The sequence below is a fragment of the Hydra vulgaris genome, chromosome 03, assembly GCF_038396675.1.
Source record: "Hydra vulgaris chromosome 03, alternate assembly HydraT2T_AEP".
NCBI lineage: Eukaryota > Metazoa > Cnidaria > Hydrozoa > Anthoathecata > Hydridae > Hydra > Hydra vulgaris.
In genome coordinates, this window is record NC_088922.1 from 15,236,253 (window position 1) to 15,256,844 (window position 20,592).

Consider the following 20,592-nt stretch of genomic DNA (forward strand, 5'->3'; position numbering starts at 1 on the left):
ATGATATATATTACCATAATTTAGTTTCTTCTTGTTCCCAAGTTCCAATTACCTTAATTTTTTGTTAACACATCCTAATTTGACACTAGTAATAAAATATAAATGTTTGGAGATCACACCATGCCTGGAAAATAACTATATCGAACAAATGAAAACTGTGACTACGGTTCTGATATATATAATATATAAAATTTATACACTTATATTGCATTTTATTATTATTTTGATAATAGCTCCTCTTGTTTTAAAATCTCAATTACTTTTAGTTAAAAAAACTCTACTTGTATGCCCAATAAACAGAGCAGAGAGTTAATAAGAAGAAGGCTTGGAATTTTTAAAAATCTGAAATTTCTAAAAACAACTTGAATTTTCTAAAACAACTTGAAGTTTGTCATGCATTCGTCATCTATGTGAAAGATTCTTAAGTTATAACTGTGTTTATGTAATTGACGCATTTTACACTGTAAAGAGTCAATTTTCTTTCAGTAAGTTTTTAAGTTTTAGTTTATCTTTTCATAAAGTAAGAAGATTTAATTATCTAACTATTTAAAAAAAATATTAACAGTGTGAGGATTCTAATAAGCTTCGCATCAGATAAAGCCATAAAACTAATAAACCACTCCCCTCTCCTTTATATTAAAAGTTTACAATGAGATGTTAAATTATCAACGCTGATTAATATAATTGTTAAAATAATAATAATAATAACTCAATTAATTTCTATCATTTATTAGAAATTATTTAAAATAAATAGATTTTATCAGGAATAAGTTTACGCATCTTAAGTGTAAAAAGACCCACAATGACCCATTTTACGTGTCCGGACAGTTAGTATTGTATTAATACGAAATATTAAATTTTGTTTAACTAAATACGCAGTATATAATACTCCAAATTTAGTTAAGCATCATACTGAAGTAAGTAGTTATAAGAGCATTTATATTGTATTAACATCAACTACTTACTTTTAATGACTCCAATTCCAGGGAAAAGTTGCTCAGCAATGGCTGCAGCAATGTTTTTTTCAAAACCTGCATCTAATCTAATAAAATATAAGTAAAATAGAAATTGACATAAAAATACATTGTAAAACATTCCCATACAATACACATAAATATATACGTATATAAGTAATATGTCCATACAGTCCTTACTTTGCAAACACATCCATATTTAATCGCTTCCGCTGCCCAAGTGTAGCATCAATTGTTAATGTGAAATATGTTGTCACTGCTTTTTGCAATGACATATCAAAGCAGATATCATGAATTTCAATTATATTTGATTTTGAAAAATTTGCGATTGCTTCCATTGCTTCTTTGCCAGCACCTGTAACTTTTTGGACTTGTTGAGCAACTAATACTGTTGAATTGATCAGGTCTTTTGATTTTTCAACAAAAAGTTTAGTATTATCTAATATTTGGCTAATAATGCTCATTGAGTTGAGAAGAACCTACAAAATTGTAGAATTTGTATACTAAGAAAAACCTAATATAATTTTGAATTAAATTAAAGACTATGTTTAAAATATTTATGTACCACATTCAGTGTGAGTTTACATATGTGTTTAAAATATTTATTTAAGTCAGTATGTGTGTTTACATATGTGTTAAAAATAAAATTCAGTATGTGTTTACATTATATTTACACATTTATTAAAGTGGATTCAACAGTTTTTTAAACAACCTATCTGACCATCATATCACTAACATCTAACAACATGCAACCAAACATATGCTCCGTAAAAATCCGTAATGTGACTAATCATATCACTAATCTTCATGCAAAGAAATCAATAAATCTTCCCACCATATTTTCATTATTTTATTCACCGTAATTTGAATAATACCTCCTCAATATTCTTTTTTTTGTTTGCTTCTACTTCTTTGTAAACTTGCTTTCCTTTACAATTAGCAAGACATGCAACATCATATATTTTCCGTTTACAAGGCTCCCACTCAGGACTAGAAATCCATCTACTTCGCATCTTTTTCCAGTGTTCATTTATTGATGGACCACCAATGCAAACTATACAAAAGATTTTAAATAATAACATATATTAAATTATATTGACCAAACTATTTTTAAAAATATTGAAGTTTAATTGTCACCTTTTTTACATTGCATTACACATGGAGTTTCTAATAGTTCTGCAATATAATCTAATTCTAATGATCTCTTTTCTATGGCATCACGATATGCTTTTAGTTTAGAAGTCCATTTCACAAACTTTGCATGCGCTTGGTTGTAAAAAAACACTAAAAAAAAAAGTCTATAGTTTCAAAAATATACAAAAAATTAAAAATAATAACTGAAACTAAAATCAAAAAATACCCTAGCAACAAAAATACCATAACAACACTGATAAATGATTTAAAGGTGAATGTAAAAATAGTTCGCAATTTCTACTGCATTAAAAAAAATTTTTAGTTTTATTATTCAGATCCATAAAAAGTTACTTTTCGTGATTGAGAATTTTTCAGGCATGAAGCAAAAACCAAATTTTTGTACACTTACGTTTATGTCAAATGAGGATGTTTTGCAAAAAAAAACATGGTAATTGATCTCAGGGAATTATAAAAGAATGAACCTCTAAAAAATAATCAAACTAAGTTTAAAAGACTCACAAAAAAAAAATGCAATATTTATTAGGTAAACATTTCAGAATTTCTTTTTTTCTTCTTTAGAAAATTAATCAATAAAGATTTTTTTAATGATGCAATTTACAACAAACCATATCCTTACAACATCCTGCTCATATTTATTGTTTTTTTAAAAAATGCATAAATTGTGTATTGAAAGTCAGAATTAAGGCTTTAGGCCTATCATATTACCAATCGGCTCACAACTATCAGTTAGTAAAAATTTTAAAAGATTTATTGTCTCCTTTAATACCTTCAGAGTTACTTTTAATACCTTCAGAGTTACCTTTAATACCTTCAGAGTTATCTTTAATACCTTCAGAGTTACCTTTAATACCTTCAGAGTTACTTTTGATACCTTCAGAGTTACCTTTAATACCTTCCAATTCTCTTTTAATTCCTTCAGAGTTACTTTTAACACCTTTAGAGTTATCTTTAATACATTCAGAGTTACCTTTAATGCCTTCCGATTTTCCTTTAATACCTTTAGAGCTTTGTTTAAAAAAAAGTTATAAAAATGGGAAGCATTTCCTTAGAAAATATGTGGTGACATTATAATATGTCACCATTGTTCCAATGTATTTTTTTTTTTAATTTATCATAGCTAGAACTAACTAGCTTATATAAGGTTTAAAAACTCAGATCCAAATAAAAGTACACCAATTTTGGTAGAACGACCCTCAAAGGAAAAAAAATAGAAGTATTGAAAAAATGTAAAAATCTGAGAAATTCTAAATTCAAAGGAATGTTTACTGGTCCAGACACTTTGCAAGAGAGCGCTAACTAAAGCTTTAAATAGAGAAAAAATGAACTAAATAATGATTAAAAAAAAAGAAGTAATTGATTTTAGATTTGGAATAAGAAATAACAAAGTTTTTAAGATTAAGACCATAACCATGAAGACCAAAGTTGCCTCTATAATTGGAGGTATGTCAAGTATATACTACTACATTCAACTTGCATAAAAGTTTATTCACCGCGTCGAAATCAACGAATCTAAAGGACAAATCAAGTAAGCTGAATTTAATGTACACCATCACTTGTTCTTTGGACAACAAAATGTATGAGTTTAAAACTTGCATAAAGTCAGAAAAAATAGACATTGCTTTGATAACTGAAACTTGGTTTACAGAAACTTCTATAACTGCAATAGATAACTACCAAATATTTAAAAAAGAAAGAAAAAAAAGAGTGGCAATTTATTTGAAAACTAATATAATTCTTACTTAGAACTAATATAAATTCTTACTTAGCGATACAGAAATTGAACAAATATGTTGCTGTTTGAAAATTGATGAAGTTAAATTTTACTTGGATACCTTTATAGACCATCTAATTCTGATGTAATCATAAATTGTAAAACTAATCAAATTATTTATAATGCTAATGAAATGGTCTTAAATGGTAAATATGATAACATTTTATTAACAGGAGATTTCAACTATTCTAATATTAAATGGTTAAACGGGGCAAGTTGGCTAGTAAGGCATGATTATTCCGCAAATGAGTTTATAAAAATTATTAATGACTGCTTTTTTCACCAGACTTGACAGACCAACATTTTATCGAAGTTCTGAATATGAAACCAATATTCTGGACTTACTTATAACAAATGACAAAATTAAAATTTTAGATATAAATATGAAACCTCATTTAGGTTAAATAAAGCAAGGTCATCTTATATTAATGTGGTATTACGATATTAATATGTTAGAGTTTTTTATAATAGAAAATATAATTATTCAAGAAGAGATTATAATTCAACAGGTTTATTGAAGATAAAAAGTGTAGTAGCTTGTTTTTAGAATGCGAGATTACCGGCTTTAAAGTCTTCTTGAGAATATACAATGATGGTTGTTTGAAATTTATTAGAAAAAAGAAATATAGTAGAGCATATGAAAGAAAAAAATTCAAAATGGCAAAAATATATAGTAAGGGAAAAAAAATTGAGATTCTCCATGATTATAAAAATTTACAAAAACTTATATCTAAAGAAATTAAAAGAGTGGTAATGGAGTTTGAAAAAAAAATAGCATCCAATTCCAAAAATAATCCAAAATCATTATATTCTTATGTAAACATGATCCAGCAGAATTAAAAATTTGGCATCAATTATTTCAGCAACCCTCTCTATGTTGTTTATCAAATTGTTTATTTCCTCTACTTTGCCAAACGAATAGCTATTGGTAAATGTTGTTCCATTTTTTTAAAAGGGAAACAAAATTGAGCCAAGAAACTACCGACCTGTGTCTTTGATTTTGTGCAAGTTAATGGAGAGTTTGATTAAAGATAGCCTAATATACAAATTAATTTGAAGCAGCATGGATTTGTTTCTTCAAAAAGTTGCACAACTAACTTGTTGGAAACTTATGATTTTCTTACAAACTATATAATTCTAAGGATACCATTAGATATTATTTACTTTGATTTTGCCAAAGCATTAGATAAGATTTCCCATATTTATAAATTAGGCAAATATGGGATAGACAATTAATAAAATGGATTGGTGCTTTCCTGACCAATAGAAAACAGACTCACATTAGAAATTTCTACATCAAATTAGAAACAGCGGAGTACCTAAAGGCACAGTGCTTGGACCAATACCATTTGTTCTATACATTAATGATATGTTGGACAATATTACATGTCACTGCAAACTGTTTGCAGATGACACAAAGATATTAGCTGCTGTTTCTAATGAAACATTTAAATTTACAACATGATTGTAGTGTAGTGAATTTAATAGTCTATAATTAATTCTAAGCCAACATAGAAGGCATTATTCATATAATAATATGTAAACTAAAAATATACAAACAGGTTAGTATTAGTATACACATAATAAATTCAACAAAGATAATAATAAGAAGAATCAGCACATTCTACCATACTAAATAAAACAAAATAAGTAAATAAGTTCAAATAGTTCAAATATATTCATTTAAATATTTAGGAGGATTCCAGGATCTTCCTGAACAATTAGACTAATTCTTCAATAGAAATTCCATTTGTTGGAAAGAGAGTAGAAAAGTTTTAAGATCTTTTAGTATGGAGTGGCTCTGGTGAAGGAATTGTATCAAGTTCATTGAAGTTATCTTTGTAGTTTATTATTTCCATCATTATCACTGATAATATCAGCCATTGGTGCAAGATGCCTAGTAGCAACAGTGGTTTCACATCCATCAGGCATTCTTGCATGAGAATATTTACTATTAGCCTCTAAAACCGCAATCTCTTCAACAAGAAGTTCATATTTGCTGTGTCGAACATGCCTTTTAAGCAATACAGGACCCGAATTAGTTAACCATATAGGAACAGAGTGTCCATTAGAAGAACATCGACTGAATCCGTATAATCATTTGTGAGGTGTAACGTTAGTAGAAGTGTAAAGTATGAAACACATTGAATGAAGGACATTGGGTAAAACATGTTCCTAGTTCATGGTAGATAAACTCTTTGATTTGATTGAAACATTTGATAGCTTCAGCTGACAGTAGAAAGGTAGAAGTTAGAGATAAAGGATAAATTTTCTCAGAAAAATGTTTGATATATTGGGAATAGTATGAGAACATACCAAGGACTGGGCGGAGAGAAGCACTATCAGTGGGAGCAGGCATTTCAATTAATGCCTTTAATATTTTGATGTTAATAAAATATGGCAAAGGGCTAAACATGGTCTATGACTTTCAACGAGGAAAAATGTAATGCATTTTGATCAAAATAACCAGAATTATAGCTTTGAACTAAATAAACATAAAATGGAAACAACTGAAAAAAAAAAGATTTGGGTGTATTGTTCACAAAAGACCTTAAATGGAAGAAACATGTTCCAACTGTAACTTATAAAGCAAACCATTTTTTAGCACTAACAAAGAAAACGTTCAAAAGTACAGAATTGTAATAAGACAACTGTATCTTTATCTTTAGTAAGACCTTACTTGGAATATGCAGTGCCTGTCTGGTGTCCGTACTTAAAAGGTGATATTAAAACTGTATAAAGTATTAAAAGAAGAGCGACAAAAATTATTGAGTTAAGAAATTATAGCAATGAAGACCGGCTAAAAAGATTAGGAATTATGTCTTTAGAAACATGAAAAACAAGGGGTGACCGAATCTATCAATATAAAATCCACAAGAGATTCGAAACTATCAATTGCATAAACCCTTTAAATACCAACCAACTGCATTTAAGAAATCAGCACTCCATCACTAAACAGATCAAAAAATCATGTTTAACAAGATTTTTTTAACAAACAGAATTGTAAATAATTAGAATAAACTAAGTTCACAAACAGTAAATCAAGAAACAAAAAATGAATTTAAAAACAAGATAGACAATAATTATTTTAGAAAGAATAAATTTGAAAGCTATTATAAAAGCTAAAACTTTGTAAAAACATTTTTTCTAAAACATTATAACCTTGTATTATTATATAATATTTGTATTATTATATATTATTATCATCATTATATATCATATCATTCACATATCATTTTTGGTAGTTTTAGTGTTTTTATGATGCCATTTAACATTTTTCAAAATAAAAAAATTATTTGCAGTATTATCATGCCTTTGACATACTATTACCATGTTATTAATTATATTATAAATAAAAATTATGCTGCAAGAAAATGCAATTGTATGTTAAATAAGTATAGTATTTAAAAAGTAAATATTAATATGTTAATATAAGCTTATATATGTTAATATGTTAATATAAGCTTATATATGTTAATATGTTAATTTAAGCTTATAAAAATCTATGATTAGTTAGTAATAAGTAATGATTCTGAAAATTTCTGAAAGTAATGTCATAGAAATGATTATTGGAAATATAAATTAACATCAAAATTTAAAAACTATCCTAAAACTAAGTTATTTTCAAAACCTTTTTGAGTACCAACAATAATACAGCAATAATTAGCTTAGAATAAAGTAAAAATTCGTTTGAAACAAAGTAATAATTTGTTTGAAATAAAATAATAATTCGTTTGAAACAAAGTAATAACTTGCTTAAAAACCAATAATTTGTTCTTTGATAACATGTAAAATGTTTAACAATAATAACAATGTAAAAAACACCTGAATCTGCAATTCTTTCCTCACTTTCCTTCAGTGCTTTTGCAGTTTCATCAGCTACATCTGAAATTATATTAGCAGACTCTGCATTGATATTTGCTACACTTGATAAAAAGCAAGAAGAAACCTAAAGTATAAAAAATAAAAAATATGGAAAATATAATATTGCTACTTAGGGTTTCATGTTTTACCACAACCATTAGGCAAGTAATAAAAGGTTATGAATACTTTTAGAATGTTTCTTTTAAGAATTTCACATTTAATTTGTGAGTTTTAGGAAAGTTAATGTCTAGTCATTTTAAAAATGATTAAGTCATTTGTGGTCGATTTGATCAGAAATTTTAGATGTAATTTCTGATCAAATTGATTATGCCCTTTTTTTTTTATTGTTCTGCCAAAATTGTTGTTATTGGTGACTTTAATGCTCATCACCCTGAATGACCTGGCTCTATGATCACTGATCCTGCTGGCACTTAAGTCCATAACTTCTGTTTTTCTCAATCTCTTACCCAGATAATTAACTTTGTGACTTGTTTTCCAGACAGCCCTAATCACTTACCTTCATTTCTTGATTTGTGTCTGGTCTCTGACCCTAACTTGTGTTCAGATTGTCCTTGTTCTCCTTTAGGTGGTTCCAAACATACAATGATCTCTATAAATAATTCATCTCATACTTCTTCTTTGGGCTCACCCTATCATTTATCACACTATTTACTTTTACCCTAAAGTTGACTAAAGTTCTTTTTGTGATTTTCTTTGTGACAATTCTTGGGCTGATATCTTTTTTTTCTCCTCTGATAAATGCACCTCCAACATAACCTTTTGGATCCTCCTGCACCTTTTGGATCCAGCAGGTATAGAAATTTTTATTCCTTCTCCTCAGTTCCAAGTCAAACTTCATTCTACTCCATGGTTTTAACCTTCTTGTGCAGCTGCTATACTTAATTATAATAATTTTTATCATCTTTTTCAAAAAGACAACTCTCTTGAGAACAAACGCTTTTTTATTATTGCAAGAAATCAATGTAAAAACGTGCTGTCTGATGCACGTTTTTATAGATCCATGGTTTTAAAACGACACACAAAATAGTTTTGTTCTGGTTGAATTGCTCCAAGTTATGGTGAAAAATTTGTTTTTGAGCCTCACTCCCATTATTGCCCATTAATAAAATTCACCAAACTGTAAGAAATAAATTTGAACTGTTTTTAGATTTTAGTGTTGATGACAACAAGACTCCATTAGTGACATACTTGACATGTTAGTATTATTTCCTATTTTTTGTGAAATCAATAACCTTTTGACTATTCAATTCTATGGTTTTACTTATGGTACCATTACATTCAATCTCCATTCTCTGCTTTTTTTTATCTTCAGTACCTTCCAAAGACTGTTCTATTGTTATGTTGTTTCTGATAAAACTGAAAAAATCTACTGCATTAACCATCATTTGTTGTAGTTTTTGGTAGTATCAACAATTCTTATGTTAAATGGCTTCGCAATGAGCTTGTTGGTACAAAGACTCAAAACTTTTGACTTCTAAAGTCTTTTCCATTTTTAGAAACAAGTTTGTGCTCAAACTTTTCAAATTATTCTTTAGATGTTTTTTTTCTATTAAAAAGTATGATTCTTAATTCATAAAGAAGATGGTGAGAGATATGAGATGAGATGAGAAGATGAAGAGACAACGTAGAGGTGAAGAGACAACATAAACAGGAATAAAATATTTTATGCCTTCAAGTAAATTCCATTAAAAGTCAAGCCTCACTTACACAGTCTCTAAGCCTCACTCATCACTGCAGATTTCTCACTTTTACTGATCTTACTTTAGATCAAAATTAATTTTACGTTTTTTACCAGACAAATTTTCATGAAAACAAGCTTCTATTTATCATAAATAAAAATTGGCACCAAAAAAAAATATTGTCTAATGTAAAAAAACATATTTTTTTTAGATTATGCATTTTTACAACTACTTCATTTGATAAAACTATTCAAAAATATTAAAAATAAAAAAAATATCAATAATGTGATAATAACAATAATGTAATAATATAATAAAAAAATATAATAAGAAGAAAATATTAAACTTTATACAATACTTATATTATATTATAGTAATTTTATAGAACTACTATTATATACTATACTATTTTTAAAAGTGATTTTTTTGTGTGCGTGGAGAAAAAAAATTAATTTAATAAAAACAACAACAAATAATTACTTGAAAGACAGAAGCAATCAAATTGTCATTTTCTAATGGAGCAAACACTGTTACATTTCCCATGACTAAGTTAAATATTTTTCCATGTAGTACAAACTTAATTCCTTTATCATCTATAAGTATGTTAACGTTTGCTCCAACTCCAAGCAATTCAACATAAGTTTTTATTTCCACCTTAAACTAAAATATTGTCAGTTTTCACTAAATCATATATATATATATATATATATATATATATATATATATATATATATATATATATATATATTTATATATATATATATATATATTTATATATATATATATATATATATATATATATATATATATATATATATATATATATATATATATATATATATATATATATATATATATATATATACTAAATTGTATAACATATTACAAAACTAGAATATACTTTTATTGGTATAAAAGTGAAAGTCATACACACATTGTAAAAAAATAATACCCCTATCCTAAAGATTTGTAAAAAATAATCCTAAAATGATAACTTTAGAACTTGGAGAAAGATTTATTAGAAAACTTAAATGAAACAACAGCAGCTAACAAAATTAAAATCTAGAAACCAAAGCATCAGATTTGAAAAAAAAAAAAAAAAAAAGATAATTAAGAAAGAATAGAGAATACAAACTCAAAAAATACTCTTGATTTAATTTTTAACAATGCTAAAAATTGGATTTATCAACTAGATTCAGAACCGGTTCTTGGAGTGTGCACTCAAGGTCATCATACAATAAAAATTTAGACTTTTGTGAAACAATTATATTCAAAGATTATTCAGAAATGACTAGTTTTTTGTGATAGACAAGGCATAAAGTTTCCAGGATGTGATTTACTTCCATTTTTAAAATGAGTAGCAATAGCTGGTCTCTATTGATATTTTGCACCTTTGGGGCAGTGGTTAGAGTTCTGGCTCAGAACCAAGAGGTCTGAGGTTCAACACCAGCTCAAGCCCAATAAGTGACATTGGTTAGGGAAATAAAAAATTGCGCTTCGTAGTTAATTATCTAATCAAATATTTCATCCTAAAAATAATGATGACTTTTATGTCTCTGCAAACTCTTAAATTCTTAAAAAATAAAAAAATTAATATAGATGATTTTTTAGATTGGTGTCATGAGGTGATTTCCTTCATAAAATATTTGTTTAGAAGTTTAGAAGAAGGTAAGTGCAAGTAAAATATTTTATTTACTAAACTTTTAAGTTCTGAGTTTTGAAAGATAAAATAATATAATGCAAAAATTAACACACATACATACTTCTTTTTATGTTTATGAATTTTAGTATTTATAGTAACAGTTAAAGTTTCAGGCTACAGTAGCCTAATGTTACAGCAATTCAAACTATAATAACTTAACTAAGGCCATATAACTTTGTCGTTTAGATTATATAAACTGCACAATTAACATTACAAACAGTAATTAACTGACATTATCTAAAACATATTACCAAAAAAAAATCATATGATTTAAACCTCTTTTATATCTTGTAAACCTCATATCTTGGTCATAAGCTAAGAGACTACAATAATAAGATTAACAAACCTATAAAACTAACAGAATGTAAATCTAATGCTATACATGATATTTTTAATAAATTTAAATAAATTATTTTTTAACTCATTCCACTTTTAAATACACTTTACATTTTGTTTAAAAATATTTGACTATCACTAACTAGCTCTTAGTCTAATTAAACTGAACTGTTATTTTTATTGTAACAAATGTTGCTAGTTAGTAGCTAGATGATTTTCCACCAGGTAGTCTTACAAACTATAAACATGTCTAAGATTTATATATAGAACAATTAAATAACAAAAAAAAAAATGTTAAAACTATGTTTAAAAGTTGCCATTTGAAAATATAAGGATGATGACATAATTATTCATATATGATTTATATATCTATATTATATATATTGAAAAATCTAACTGGCCCTAATACCGATTATGGGAAAAAACAGCTCTTAACTGCTCTTTGTGTTTAATGTTTACTTAATTAAGTATAAATTATGTAAATACCATTAAAATAATTGAAAAAACTAATTAAATTTTAGTGTTTTTTTGAAAAAAAATAAAAAAAATGCAAAAACACAAACTTAATAGACTTAATATCTTTGTTTTTTTCAAATCTTTATTCTTTATTATTTTATTTGTTTTATTTAATTGTTTTTTCATTTTTGTTTTATCAACTGATTTATTTAGGTATTAGTGTAGTAGAGTAATACATACATAGACTGACTTAAATAGAAAGAACATGCAGGGAGCGTATGTACATCGACTGACTTAAATAGGGAGAACATGCAAGGAGTGCTGCTACATTGACTTAGGTTTTGGTTTGGGCACACAATCTTTCAATTTAAAAAAAAAATGGATTTATTTTTAACATGTTAACTATGAATTTACTGGCAGTTGATGGGTTGCCATGGCAACTGATGAGTCTTGATTGCTACCATTTTATATTCAGAAATTATTTAATTAAAGAATAAAAGTTTGTCTATAGTTTAAATGTAAGCTAATTTTTAATATGTATGTTTTCATAAGAATAATTTGCAAAGTTTTTACTTTTTAGTTCAAATTCAAATAAAAAAACTTGTCAGACTAGCTGTTGTTATACAGATAGAGCATACTTTTAAGCATAAATAGAATTTTGTATATGACATTCTTAATAATAATATAATAATTATAAATAGTTCTATTGTTATTAATGTAATACAAATAATATAATAATAAATAATTATTACCTCCTCATTATTTAATGTAATTACCAATTTTCCTCCGTTTTCTTGGTCATCTTGATTTCTTTGCAAATAAACAAGATCTTGACCAATCAGCATTGGTGGCATGTTTGCAGTAAGAATCACATCAGCATTTGTGACATTGATAAAGCAAATTAAGTTCATTGACAATACCTTCAATTTCCCATAAAACATTAAACCTGATCCAGATGTGAGATCTATATTTAAATGATTGATATGTGTACCTAAAAGTAAAAAATAACCTGACTGATTGTAACTAAAAAAACATAACCTGATTGATTGTATACTATAAAATTGTTGACTATAAAACCAAGTTCATCCAATCAGAATTCAGACTTTTCTATAAAGTTATGTATGTAACAGCAGTAATTGTATATGGTGCATGACATGGTTACTGATGTAACATTTGCAAATTTTATACCTGAATTTAAAGGCTATGCCTATGCTTGTGTTTTTAGAAAGATTTTTTTTTTAAACTTGAAATTAAATAAATGTGCTAATAGATATGGATAATATTGGTGTATATTTAGATTAGTAGAACAATATATGTTGTCTCATTGCTTAAGTTTAAATTTTAAATTTACATCGTTTTTAGAACCTGTAAAGTAAATATTTTAATAATCTATAATTATCACATGAAAATATTGCAAAGCAGCAAAAAAAAGATTCCAAGAATTTTTACAGTGTTTCTGTGGAATGCATATAAAATAAATCTAATTAAATTTTCAAATATAAAGCAACACAAACTTTTGACATTTGTAGTGTATCCATATTTTAATCCATCCGGAAATTTGACATCTTTAATAACTTTTAACATAACAACTTCTCTATAGAATGCTTTAGCAAAATCCACCATGTTTATTGTGTGAATTTGACCGTAGAAATAATCATCAAGATGAATCATTGGCTGAACACTTATAATAACATCACTAGTAATCTCACTGCTAACTAAATCTCTCTGCTGATTAATTTCATTTACATACTTTCCAAAGTGCATTGTTGCTTTCATGTCTAAAAGAAATTTTTGCATCTTTTCAATAAACCATTGTTAATGTATAAATTGATTTGTGTCACTAACAAATAGTTTATTTTTATTGTTGTTTTTTTTCAAAAAAATCATCTAAATTTTAATTAATTTTTAAATTTAAATAAAAATTATAAAATTTTATATTAATAAAAAAGTAAAATTAGAAATATTCTTACAGTATAAAACCATAAAGAAAAATCTACATTTTGATAAAAGTTTTACTTAAAAATTGAAATTTATTATATGAATCTATCTGTGCATATATATATATATATATATATATATATATATATATATATATATATGTATATATATATATATATATATATATATATATATATACTGTTGTCAGATCAGGTTATCCTGCTACTGGTAACATGTAACCCAGTACAATCTGCTTCATGTCCTGCTGCCTTGTAGGATACGCCTTTTTAGGCAAAGGCTAGGAGATGCCAACTCCGATTTAAACCACCCCCTGCCTTGGGGCTCTTGGTTGAGTAAAGGCTAGAGATGGTGTCTCAATAAAAATACTCATCTTGGGCAGATGTTAAATGCACCCAGCTACTGTCTTGTAGAAGGCCTCCTAGGCAAAGACTTAAGGGGTAAACAGATTCTATCTGTTGACCAGCCTCGCACCCCTTCTTCATCTATTAGGCTGGCGCAGATGTATTTTTAATACATTGTTTCCAGTTTAGGATGTTGAATGCTGGATCTTCTTGACTCAATGCATGGGTTTGCTTGTGTCACTGTTTTTATGACTAGGCAACTCATTCTATTATCTCCTTATGAGGGTACAGCTCTAAAACTCAGTTTTATGGTTCTGAGGCCGGCTGGTAGTCAGGTTTCCCGAACTCTGTGGTAGCTCTCAGAGAGGCTGATTCCATCAACAGCTGAAAAATATCAAAGTATTAACAGTGCCATGTTGCGCATGGATGGTGTCCCTGTTTGTACTTTTGGTGTGCATTGCGGAGGCCACATTTGGAGCCCTTTATTACGGCTTAGGGTTTATTAGTAGTAATGAGGCAATTGCTTGGGCTATTAAACGGTGTTCTGAGTACTATCTATGCTTTGAGTCAAGTTCTTCAATCTAATTTAAAAATGAATAAAGTACCAAAAACTATAAAACACAAAAAACCATCATCATCACCAAGTTCTATAAACCTATCATTCACTAATATTCGTGGTCTTCGAAGTAACTTTTCTTCTGTTGAGTCTTATCTCTTGCAAAGTTCACCAGACCTACTTGCTCTTTGTGAGACTAATTTGAGTTCGGCTGTCTCATCTTGTGATCTTAGTGTTGATGGTTATCTTCCTCTGATTCGTAAAGACTCCAATAGTCACATGCTTGGCGTGGGCATTTACATTCGTAAGAATTCACCTGTTTGTCGTGAAACTAGGTTTGAATCCACAGACTATTCTTTCATGTGCTTTCGTTTAGCACCACTTCACTCTATTGTCTTTCTCTTTGTTCTATATCGATCTCCTTCATCTCAAGACTGTACTCTTTTTGATGTTATTTCTGATCATATTGACCAAGCCCTCTCTCTTTATCCATCAGCTAATATAGTTGTTGTCGGTGACTTTAATGCTCACCACTCTGAATGGCTTGGCTCTAGTGTCAGTGACTCTGCAGGCATTAAAGCCCACAACTTTTGCCTTTCTCAATCCCTAACTCAAATAGTCAACTTTCCCACTCGCTTTCCTGACAACCCTAATCATTTACCTTCTCTACTCGACTTATGTCTTGTTTCTGATCCTAGTCAGTGCTCAGTTTCTCCACATTCACCCTTAGGTGCTTCTGATCACAGTTTGATCTCTTTAAAACTAATATCTCATTCTTCTTCATCACCTGAATACCCCTACTATCGAACCTCTTACAACTACAGTAAAGCTGACTGGGATTCTTTCCGTGATTTTCTTCGTGATGGCCCTTGGGTAGAAATCTTTCAACTTCCTGTCGACAAATGTGCTTCTTATATAACTTCGTGGATTCAGGCTGGCATGGAATCTTTTATTCCCTCTCGACGATTCCAGGTCAAGCCTCACTCTCCTCCATGGTTTTCCTCACACTGTGCTGCTGCGATTGCCAATCGAAACCGTTACTTCCATATTTATCAGCAAAACAATTCTCCAGAAAACAGACGTCTGTTTATTACTGCTAGAAACAACTGTAAAAAGGTTTTGTCTAACGCCAAAACCCGCTATTCTCAGGTCATGAAATCTCATATCTCATCTCAAAAATTAGGCTCTCGTAACTTCTGGAGAATCTTTAATAATATCAATAATAAAAGCAAATCTATAATTCCACCTCTCTTGTATGGTTCAGACTTTGTCACCTAACCTAAAGACAAAGCCGAACTGTTTGCTAAAAACTTTTCATCAATATCATCTCTTAATTCCACTAATTGCGTTCTACCTGATATTGCCAACAAACAGGTTGATTCATTGCTTGACATTCATATCACTTCAGCATCTGTATCTAAAGTGATTTCCTGTCTAGACTCTTCTACAGCTTGTGGCCCAGACAACATACCTGTTATTGTCTTGCAGAAGTGTTCTCCAGAGCTGTCGTCTATACTCTCAAAACTATTCAACAAGTGCTTATCAGAGTCTTGTTTTCCAGCCTGCTGGAAAGCCGCATCTGTTATCCCTATCTTCAAAAATTCTGGGGAGCGATCTGATTCATCTAACTACCGTCCCATAAGTCTTCTTCCTATCATAAGCAAGGTTTTTGAATCTTTAATTAACAAACACTTAATTTCTCATCTTGAATCTAATAACTTACTTTCTGACCATCAATATGGATTTCGATCTTCTCGTTCTACAGCTGATTTGCTAACAGTAATAACTGACAGGTTTTATCGTGCATTAGATGAAGGTGGAGAGGTTAAGGCCATCGCTCTTGACATTTCAAAAGCGTTTGATAAAGTTTGGCATGCTGGTCTTCTCCATAAGCTTTCTTCTTATGGTGTATCCGGCAACATCTTTAAGATCATTGAACCCTTCCTTTCCAATCGTAGCATAAAAGTTGTCCTCGATGGACAACACTCTTCTTCTTATTCTGTAACTTCAGGGGTTCCTCAAGGTTCTATCCTTGGCCCTATACTCTTTTTAATTTACATTAACGATCTTCCAGATATTCTCACATCTAAGGTGGCATTGTTTGCTGATGATACTACTATTTATTCTTGTCGTGATAAGAAACCAACACCCTCTGATTGCCTGGAGGGGGCATTTGAGCTTGAAAAGGATCTCACTTCTGCTACAGCATGGGGCTCACAGTGGCTGGTGAACTTTAATTCAGATAAAACTCAATTTTTTTCAGCCAATCGTTATCGCAATAATTTAGATCTTCCTATATTTATGAACGGTGATGTACTCGACGAGTCACCTACTCTTCATCTTCTAGGATTAACTCTTACTTCCAATCTTTCTTGGAAACCATATATCAAATCGGTTGCAAAATTAGCATCTGCTAAGGTTGCATCTCTTTATCGAGCTCGCCACTTTCTTACTCTGGATTCTATTCTCTACCTCTATAAATCTCAAATCCGGCCTTGTATGGAATACTGTTGCCATATCTGGGGCGGATCTTCTAATGATGCCCTTTCTCTTTTAGACAAGGTGCAAAAACGCATTGTAAACATAGTTGGACCTGCTCTTGCAGCCAACCTTCAACCATTATCACATCGTCGTAATGTTGCTTCTCTTTCTCTTTTCTACAAATACTATAATGGGCACTGCTCGAAAGAGCTAACGTCTCTTGTGCCATCTACTAAAATTCATTCTCGTGTTACTCGTCATTCAATTAAGTGTCATCCTTTTTCTGTGACTGTTCCTAAGTGCTCCAAAAACGCTTATTCGCCTAGTTTTTTTCCTCGAACATCAGCTCTTTGGAATTCGCTTCCTTCATCTTGCTTTCCTGATTCATATAATTTGCAATCTTTTAAATCGTCCGTCAATCGTTATCTTGCTCTACAATCTTCATCTTTTCTCTTACAGTAACTTCCAACTTTAATTAGTGGCTGCTTGCAGCCTTGTTGGAAGCGAAGATGTTTAAAAAAAAAAATATATATATATATATATCAACCCTTGCAATTAGGGTCAGCATTCGGCAATGCCGACCTGAAAGTATTTGAGGTCGGCAATTTTTTGCCGACCTCGTTTCTTTGTTTTATGGTTTGACCTTTGTATTAAATAATTTTTGCCGACCTGATGCCGACCTCAAAAAGATTGAGGTCGGCAAATTATTGCCGACCTCATTTTTCCTAATTCTGAGGGTTGATATATATATATTATTATATATATTTATTATACTTTTTGAATTAGATTAATTTTATTTTTAATTTTATTAAATATTTTGATTAATGTTTTTTACTTACATAATTTATTAATCATCACTTCTGAATGTAAAGCAGCAGTCATTACAACATTAGTAAATGAAATAAAAGAAAAACCAAATGGATTCTTCCAAGTGTCAACCAAATGCAATGTTATAATTAACTCACCAGTAGAACCCATACTAACCAAAGCTAGTAAAAATAAAACTTTGATAAATATTTAGGAAAAATTTGTAAAAAATTGATTTCAAAATCATTCTTTGAAACTTTTTATTTATAAAAGGTATGAGTTAGATGAAAATTTATGTAGAGGAAACACACCCTCTTTATATAGGGGTCACCTTCAAGATATAAATTTAATGATGAACCAGGACTATAGTGGACAGATCTTAGGGAATTTTCAGTGGAATTTTTAATTAAACAAAGTACTTATATAAATTATTGCTGCTTTGTTTGCTTGTGAAACAGCTGGGCTAGAGTTAAGCACTATATTTAGCAAAGGTTGTTACAACACAAAGACCACAGACCACAACACAGAGACACATTACTAGTCTTAACAATTTTCTACTAGTTCCACTAAAGCTAATTTCATTACCACAACTATTAAATTTTCAATAATTTTTTAAAATTACTTCACCATAAGAGACAACTAATAAAATTGCTTAAATAAGATAAAGATCTTTAACTAAGTGAGACAAAAGATGGGATAAGATGTGATACCACAAAAGCTTGCTTTCAATTCCTGGTTTAAAACCAACAAAGTGAATCATCATCACCATTGTCATCATCATTATCATCATCATCATCGTCATTATCATCATAATAACCATCATCCCCAGACTGCAAGGATAGACTGGTCCGATAATGGCTAGTCAATGTTAGCAAATTCATTAAAGAACTGATAAAGTTCTGTTCTTAGATAGCCAGTTCTGGTAAGCTGAAACAGGGCCATTGCCAAGCCTAAATAAAATTTTCCAACAAAGATTTACTGAAACAGATATTGTTGAATGTTGAATTGAAGTAAGACTGATACCGGCCCATCCTTGAAGAATTTAAATTAACATTGATGTAAACTACAGCTATAGCATTTGCATTTACAGCGCAAATTTTCGCATCCATCTTGTTAGTAGTTTTCACTTTTCATACAAATTTATATTCCAAGAACTTTATTGTTTGAAAAAATATGTTAGAGCAAGAATCTTTTCTGTTTTATTATATTCTATTTTGCATAAAAATTTCTAAATAAATTTTAAAAGTTAATATTATATTAAAGGAAATTTATGTCTTTAAAATAATTTCTAAACTATTTTAAAGTTAATTATTGCAAGTTAATTATTTTACTAAATAAATAAAGTTTGAATGTAATGAACGTGTTGTTAGATTACAAATAACATAATGATCATGTTATATCAACATTGCTTACAAATCTTTTTATCTCAAGTGTAATTATTTACATCAAACATTACTCATTTAATTGGTTAAATGTTTAAATTAAATGTTTACCACCAAGTTAAACTGATTAAAGAAACTTAAAACTTAAAACAACGGCAACCGAAGTAAAAAAGCTTTATAAAAACATATACATTAGCATTAATGTGTGTTAGTGTTAATTAGCATTAATAATGTGTTGTCATTTATATTCTCATAGTTGAATAGGAATAATATATATGTATAAATATAGTATAACTATGTTATTGTGTTATGCAAAATTGTTGAAGTCAAAAAGTGGATACTTAAGTATTATTAACATATGAAGCAAAAGATATGAACTATATATCCAGATATAAGTTTATATATCTCGATATGGATATATAAGTGTATTTAACAAGATAATTTCATTGTTGATTTTTTTTATTTCTAGCATTTTAATCATTATTCAATAATTTTTTAAAAATATGTTTGCTGAATTATTTACTTAAAAACACAGTTATTAAAGTATAGCATAACAACAGTAGATGTCAGTTTAGTATATTTATTGTAGAGTGTTTTAAACATGTTTAAGTCTTACAACTTCTTGTAAATAAATGGTTCCATTTGGAACCATTTATAAACAAGATATTAAATGGTTCCAAATATAATAGTCAACATTCTTTTTAATGAAAAAATTATGTTGACTATTTGATTTTATTGGATTATTGTCGATAATTTATTGTTGCCTTTTGTAATAAAATTTTCTATAAATATTGGAACATTATACCAATTTATTACAACTAAGTTATTAATAAACCTGCATAGTTGTACTGCATCATCTCTTATCTTCTGTTTTCCAATGTGGAGAGAAAGGTTTATCAGCAAGTTTTCACATGATAAACCTTCTAAATTATGAACGTGAGTTGCTCTATGTTGGAGTTGTTCAATCATAATAACATGTTTCTGTATATGTAAATTCATTAATGGGGCTCAATATTCAAGGTCAGGTCTAACTAATGATGTAAGTATTGATCTTTTATTTCTTTTATAAAATATTTAAAGAGGTGTTTGATTTGTCTTTATGTCAAAC

General features: G+C 28.8%; 1 protein-coding gene across 2 annotated transcripts in view; it reads right to left on the minus strand.

The window, feature by feature from the left end:
• LOC101234739 (uncharacterized) overlaps positions 1-20,592 on the minus strand; it is a 77,134-nt gene that overhangs the window by 12,808 nt on the left and 43,734 nt on the right. For both annotated transcript variants that reach the window (XR_010637413.1, XM_065792441.1), the window contains exons 9-17: positions 18,135-18,284; positions 13,473-13,736; positions 12,711-12,949; positions 9,945-10,124; positions 7,726-7,849; positions 2,112-2,258; positions 1,850-2,028; positions 1,155-1,453; positions 966-1,042 (exon numbers count right to left, since the gene is read on the minus strand). Coding sequence is in view for 1 of the 2 variants with exons in the window: in XM_065792441.1 (XP_065648513.1) it covers positions 966-1,042; positions 1,155-1,453; positions 1,850-2,028; positions 2,112-2,258; positions 7,726-7,849; positions 9,945-10,124; positions 12,711-12,949; positions 13,473-13,736; positions 18,135-18,284 (1,659 nt within the window). In the remaining variant the exon portion in view is untranslated. The remainder of the gene's footprint in view (positions 1-965; positions 1,043-1,154; positions 1,454-1,849; positions 2,029-2,111; positions 2,259-7,725; positions 7,850-9,944; positions 10,125-12,710; positions 12,950-13,472; positions 13,737-18,134; positions 18,285-20,592) is intronic.